At 39.6% G+C, this 7,500-nt stretch overlaps 1 protein-coding gene across 1 annotated transcript in view; it reads right to left on the bottom strand.

Annotated features, from left to right (window-relative positions):
• LOC124025719 (adhesion G protein-coupled receptor L1-like) overlaps nucleotides 1–7,500 on the bottom strand; it is a gene marked incomplete at its 3' end in the record, with an annotated part of 37,086 nt that overhangs the window by 29,279 nt on the left and 307 nt on the right. Inside the window, 2 exon segments of the mRNA XM_046339058.1 lie at nucleotides 1,248–1,357; nucleotides 1,988–2,117. Coding sequence (XP_046195014.1) covers nucleotides 1,248–1,357; nucleotides 1,988–2,117 — 240 coding nt within the window.

Genomic DNA, 7,500 nt, shown 5'->3' with positions numbered 1-7,500 from the left:
TCCTTCCATCCCTCCTTTATCCCACCATCCCTCCACTCTCCTTCCATCCCTCCCTTTATCCCACCATCCCTCCACTCTCCTTCCATCCCTCCTTTATCCCACCATCCCTCCACTCTCCTTCCTTCCATCCCTCCCTCCACTCTCCTTCCATCCCTCCTCCACTCTCCCTCCATCCCTCCTCTCCCATCATCCCTCCCTTCCTCCCATCATCCCTCCACTCTCCCATCATCCCTCCACTCCTCCCATCATCCCTCCTCTCCTTCCCATCATCCTTCCTCCCCCACTCTCCTCCATCCATCCCTCCTCCCTCACTCCCCCCTCTCCCTCTCCACTCTCCCATCCATCCCTCCTCCCTCCACTCCCCTCCACTCTCCATCCATCCCTCCCTCCCTCCACTCTCCCTCCACTCTCCATCCATCCCTCCTCCCTCCTCTCTCCATCCATCCCTCCCTCCTCCCTCCACTCTCCATCCATCCCTCCTCCCTCCCTCCACCCATCCCTCCCTCCTCCCTCCACTCTCCATTCATCCCTCCTCCCTCCCTCCTCCCTCCAGTCTCCATCCATCCCTCCCCCCTCCCTCCCCTCATCCCTCCCTCCTCCCTCCCTCTCCATCCATCCCTCCTCCCTCCACTCTCCATCCATCTCTCCTCCCTCCCTCCTCCCTCCAGTCTCCATTCATCCCTCCTCCCTCCCTCCACTCTCCATCCCTCCCTCCTCCCTCCACTCTCCATCCATCCCTCCCTCCTCCCTCCACTCTCCATACATCCCTCCCTCCTCCCTCCACTCTCCATCCATCCCTCCCTCCTCCCTCCACTCTCCATCCATCCCTCCTTCCTCTCTCCTCCTGTGGAGAAAACAGAGTTTTTCATGATGGACAAAATAAAGCTGAAAAAGAAGAAAGTTGTTGCTGTTTAAAAAAAATAAAACACCCACAGTCAAATAATAAATCAGCAATTGTTCCTCGCTGGTAAATCTGTAATAAAACAGAGTTAGAGTGTGTCTGTGTGTAGGTGTGAGTGTGAGTGTGTGTGTGTGTGTGTGTGTGTGTGTGTGTGTGTGTGTGTGTGTGTGTGTGTGTGTGTGTGTGTGTGTGTGTGTGTGTGTGTGTGTGTGTGTGTGTGTGTGTGTGTGTGTGTGTGTGTGTGTGTGTGTGTGTGTTTATGTGTGTGTGTGCATGTGTGTGTGTGTATGGTGTGTTGATGTGTGAGTGTGTGTGTGTGCATTTGTGAGTGTGTGTGTGTACTTACTGTAAGGAACACATTCATACTGTATCTCCAGGTATTTGTATGTACCAGGACAGGGGTCTGGAAACACATCTACTCCTGCTATCACTACACACTGGGTCCTGTTGTTACACCTAGAGAGACAGAGATGGAGCAGGGAGAGAGAGAGAGGGAGTAGGCAGGAGGGAGGAAGGAGAGAGGGAGAGAGAGAGAGGAGGGAGAGAGGGAGGAGGAAGAAGATAGGGAGGGGGGGATTGAGAGGGAGAGAGGAGGGAGAGAGGGAGGAGGAAGATAGGAGGGAGGGGGATTGAGAGGGAGAAAGAGAGATAGAGAGAGAGAGAGAGAGAGAGAGAGAGAGAGAGAGAGAGAGAGAGAGAGAGAGAGAGAGAGAGAGAGAGAGAGAGAGGAGAGAGAGAGGAGGGAGAGAGGGGAGGGAGGGAGGGCAAGAGGGAGAAGGGAGGGAGGGAGGGGGATTGAGAGGGAGAGGAGAGAGAGAGAGAGAGAGATAGAGAGAGAGAGAGAGAGAGAGAGAGAGAGAGAGAGAGAGAGAGAGAGAGAGAGAGAGAGAGAGAGAGAGGGAGGGAGAGAGAGAGAGAGAGAAGAGAGAGAGAGAGAGAGAGAGAGAGAGAGAGAGAGAGAGAGAGAGAGAGAGAGAGAGAGAGAGAGAGAGACAAAGGGAGGGAGGGGGGAGAGAGTAGTAGTATTGATTGGGGCTTCAATGAAAACTGTGCTGAGAACCGATCCTCTGGTACACACATACACACCTCTGGGCCATGATCTTGAGTGCGTCTGGGAGGTAACACTGTGTGTTCTCCATCTGAAATTGGTCCGCGTCACAGATCTTATCGTCCGTGCGTCCGTAGTTTGCCGTCTCAATCATTATGACGTCACTTCCTAGAAACGGTCATTTCCCAGGAAGACAAAATGGATGAATTCAGCTGTTTAAAAGTATTTTCAAAAGTATTGGAAACATTAAACAAAGGGTCAAATATATAATGGCTCATTCTAGTAAAGCAGGGAGACTAGTTATAATGTCTCATTCTAGTAAAGCAGTGAGACTAGTTATAATGTGTCATTCTAGTAAAGCAGTGAGACTAGTTATAATGTCTCATTCTAGTAATTCTAGTAAATATGTATCATTCTAGTAAAGCAAAGACTAGTTATAATGTATCATTCTGGTAAAGCAGGAGACTAGTTATAATGTATCATTCCAGTAAAGCAGGGAGACTAGTTATAATGTATCATTCTGGTAAAGCAGGGAGACTAGTTATAATGTATCATTCCAGTAAAGCAGTGAAAGACTCGTTATAATGTGTCATTCTAGTAAAGCAGGGAGACTAGTTATAAAGTATCATTCTAGTAAAGCAGTGAAAGACTTGTTATAATGTATCATTCTAGTAAAGCAGGGAGACTAGTTATAATGTATCATTCTAGTAAAGCAGGAGACTAGTTATAATGTATCATTCTAGTAAAGCAGGGAGACTAGTTATAATGTATCATTCTAGTAAAGCAGTGAAAGACTAGTTATAATGTATCATTCTAGTAAAGCAGGGAGACTAGTTATAATGTATCATTCTAGTAAAGCAGGAGACTAGTTATAATGTATCATTCTAGTAAAGCAGGGAGACTAGTTATAATGTATCATTCTAGTAAAGCAGTGAAAGACTAGTTATAATGTATCATTCTAGTAAAGCAGGGAGACTAGTTATAATGTATCATTCTAGTAAAGCAGGGAGACTAGTTATAATGTATCATTCTAGTAAAGCAGGGAGACTAGTTATAATGTATCATTCTAGTAAAGCAGGAAAGACTAGTTATAATGTATCATTCTAGTAAAGCAGGGAGACTAGTTATAATGTATCATTCTAGTAAAGCAGGAGACTAGTTATAATGTATCATTCTAGTAAAGCAGGGAGACTAGTTATAATGTATCATTCTAGTAAAGCAGGGAGACTAGTTATAATGTATCATTCTAGTAAAGCAGTGAAAGACTAGTTATAATGTATCATTCTAGTAAAGCAGGGAGACTAGTTATAATGTATCATTCTAGTAAAGCAGGGAGACTAGTTATAATGTATCATTCTAGTAAAGCAGGGAGACTAGTTATAATGTATCATTCTAGTAAAGCAGGAAAGACTAGTTATAATGTATCATTCTAGTAAAGCAGTGGAGACTAGTTATAATGTATCATTCTAGTAAAGCAGGGAGACTAGTTATAATGTATCATTCTAGTAAAGCAGTGAAAGACTAGTTATAATGTATCATTCTAGTAAAGCAGGAAAGACTAGTTATAATGTATCATTCTAGTAAAGCAGGAGACTAGTTATAATGTATCATTCTAGTAAAGCAGTGAAAGACTAGTTATAATGTATCATTCTAGTAAAGCAGGAGACTAGTTATAATGTATCATTCTAGTAAAGCAGTGAAAGACTAGTTATAATGTATCATTCTAGTAAAGCAGGGAGACTAGTTATAATGTATCATTCTAGTAAAGCAGTGAAAGACTAGTTATAATGTATCATTCTAGTAAAGCAGTGAAAGACTAGTTATAATGTATCATTCTAGTAAAGCAGTGAAAGACTAGTTATAATGTATCATTGAAAGACTAGTTATAATGTATCATTCTAGCAGTGAAAGACTAGTTATAATGTATCATTCTAGTAAAGCAGTGAAAGACTAGTTATAATGTATCATTCTAGTAAAGCAGGGAGACTAGTTATAATGTATCATTCTAGTAAAGCAGTGAAAGACTAGTTATAATGTATCATTCTAGTGAAGCAGTGAGACTAGTTATAATGTATCATTCTAGCAGTGAAAGACTAGTTATAATGTATCATTCTAGTAAAGCAGTGAAAGACTAGTTATAATGTATCATTCTAGTAAAGCAGTGAAAGACTAGTTATAATGTATAATTCTAGCAGTGAAAGACTAGTTATAATGTATCATTCTAGTGAAGCAGTGAAAGACTAGTTATAATGTATCATTCTAGTAAAGCAGTGAAAGACTAGTTATAATGTATCATTCTAGTAAAGCAGTGAAAGACTAGTTATAATGTATCATTCTAGTAAAGCAGGGACTAGAGACTACTAGTTATAATGTATCATTCTAGTGAAGCAGTGAAAGACTAGTTATTATGTATCATTCTAGTAAAGCAGGAGACTAGTTATAATGTATCATTCTAGTAAAGCAGTGAAAGACTAGTTATAATGTATCATTCTAGCAGTGAAAGACTAGTTATAATGTATAATTCTAGTAAAGTGAAAGACTAGTTATAATGTATCATTCTAGTAAAGCAGTGAAAGACTAGTTATAATGTATCATTCTAGCAGTGAAAGACTAGTTATAATGTATAATTCTCCAAGCAGTGAAAGACTAGTTATAATGTATAATTCTAGCAGTGAAAGACTAGTTATAATGTATAATTCTATTACAGTGAAAGACTAGTTATAATGTATCATTCTAGTAATGCAGTGAAAGACTAGTTATAATGTATAATTCTAGCAGTGAAAGACTAGTTATAATGTATCATTCTAGTAAAGCAGTGGAGACTAGTTATAATGTATCATTCTAGTAAAGCAGTGAAAGACTAGTTATAATGTATAATTCTAGCAGTGAAAGACTAGTTATAATGTATACATTCTCAGCAGTGAAAGACTCGTTATAATGTGTCATTCTAGTAAATTACAGTGGAGACTAGTTATAATGTATCATTCTAGTAAAGCAGTGAAAGACTAGTTATAATGTATCATTCTAGTAAAGCAGTGAAAGACTAGTTATAATGTATCATTCTAGTAAAGCAGGGAGACTAGTTATAATGTATCATTCTAGTAAAGCAGTGAGACTAGTTATAATGTATCATTCTCAGTAAAGCAGTGAAAGACTAGTTATAATGTATCATTCTAGTAAAGCAGGGAGACTAGTTATAAAGTATCATTCTAGTAAAGCAGTGAAAGACTCGTTATAATGTATCATTCTAGTGAAGCAGTGAAAGACTAGTTATAAGAATTCTATCATTACTTTGATAGAATACTACATCCATCCTCATTACTTTGATAGAGTACCTCCATCCTTCCTCATTACAGTGATAGACATACTACATCCATCCTCATTACTTTGATAGACTACTACATCCACCTCATTACAGTGATAGCATACTACATCCATCCTCATTACTTTGATATGGGGCAGGGAGGGTAGCCTAGTGGTTAGAGCTTTAGACTAGTAACTGGAAGGTTACCTCATTACAGTGATCAAATCCCCTCATAAGCTTACATAGGTACAGATCTGTCATTACAGTGATCTACATCCCCTGAACAGGTAGTTAACCCACTGTGCCTAGGCCCTCATTGAAAATAAGAATATGTTCTACATAACTTACAGTGATGCCTAGTTAAATAAAGGTCAAATTTAAATATACTACATACCTCATTACATCCATCCTCATTACTCATTACAGTGATAGACTACTACATCCATCCTCATTACAGTGATAGAATACTACATCCACCCTCATTACAGTGATAGAATACTACATCCAACCTCATTACAGTGCTAGACTACTACATCCATCCTCATTACAGTGATAGACTACTACATCCATCCTCATTACTTCGATAGACTATTACATTCAACCTAATTACAGTGATAGACTACTACATCCAACCTCATTACAGTGATAGACTACTACATCCAACCTCATTACAGTGATAGACTACTACATCCACCCTCATTACAGTGATAGACTACTACATCCAACCTCATTACAGTGATAGACTACTACATCCAACCTCATTACAGTGATAGACTACTACATCCAACCTCATTACTACTACATCCAACCTCATTACAGTGATAGAATACTACATCCAACCTCATTACAGTGATAGAATACTACATCCAACCTCATTACAGTGATAGAATATTACATCCAACCTCATTACAGTGATAGACTACTACATCCACCCTCATTACAGTGATAGACTACTACATCCAACCTCATTACAGTGATAGACTACTACATCCAACCTCATAACCTCATTACAGTGATAGAATACTACATCCATCCTCATTACAGTGATAGAATACTACATCCAACCTCATTACAGTGATAGACTACTACATCCAACCTCATTACAGTGATAGACTACTACATCCAACCTCATAACCTCATTACAGTGATAGAATACTACATCCATCCTCATTACAGTGATAGAATACTACATCCAACCTCATTACAGTGATAGACTACTACATCCACCTCATTACAGTGATAGACTACTACATCCAACCTCATTACAGTGATAGACTACTACATCCATCCTCATTATCCATCCTCAGTGAAGACTACTACATCCAACCTCATTACAGTGATAGAATACTACATCCATCCTCATTACAGTGATAGACTACTACATCCAACCTCATTACAGTGATAGAATATTACATTCAACCTCATTACAGTGATAGACTACTACATCCAACCTCATTACAGTGATAGACTACTACATCCATCCTCATTACAGTGATAGACTACTACATCCATCCTCATTACAGTGATAGACTACTACATCCAACCTCATAACCTCATTACAGTGATAGACTACTACATCCATCCTCATTACCTTGATAGACTACTACATCCACCTCATTACAGTGATAGACTACTACATCCAACCTCATTACAGTGATAGACTACTACATCCATCCTCATTACAGTGATAGACTACTACATCCACCTCATTACAGTGATAGACTACTACATCCAACCTCATTACAGTGATAGACTACTACATCCATCCTCATTACAGTGATAGACTACTACATCCACCCTCATTACAGTGATAGACTACTACATCCAACCTCATAACCTCATTACAGTGATAGACTACTACATCCACCCTCATTACAGTGATAGAATACTACATCCAACCTCATTACAGTGATAGAATACTACATCCAACCTCATTACAGTGATAGACTACTACATCCAACCTCATTACAGTGATAGACATACTACATCCACCCTCATTACAGTGATAGACTACTACATCCATCCTCATTACCTCATTACAGTGAAAGACTACTACATCCACCCTCATTACAGTGATAGACTACTACATCCATCCTCATTACAGTGATAGACTACTACATCCAACCTCATTACAGTGATAGACTACTACATCCATCCTCATTACAGTGATATACTACTACATCCAACCTCATTACAGTGATAGACTACTACATCCATCCTCATTACAGTGATAGACTACTACATCCA

Source organism: Oncorhynchus gorbuscha, unplaced genomic scaffold (genome assembly GCF_021184085.1).
Source record: "Oncorhynchus gorbuscha isolate QuinsamMale2020 ecotype Even-year unplaced genomic scaffold, OgorEven_v1.0 Un_scaffold_2381, whole genome shotgun sequence".
Classification (NCBI taxonomy): domain Eukaryota; kingdom Metazoa; phylum Chordata; class Actinopteri; order Salmoniformes; family Salmonidae; genus Oncorhynchus; species Oncorhynchus gorbuscha.
The sequence above is the reverse complement of the archived record's forward strand: the minus strand, read 5'-3'. Positions and strand labels throughout refer to the sequence as shown.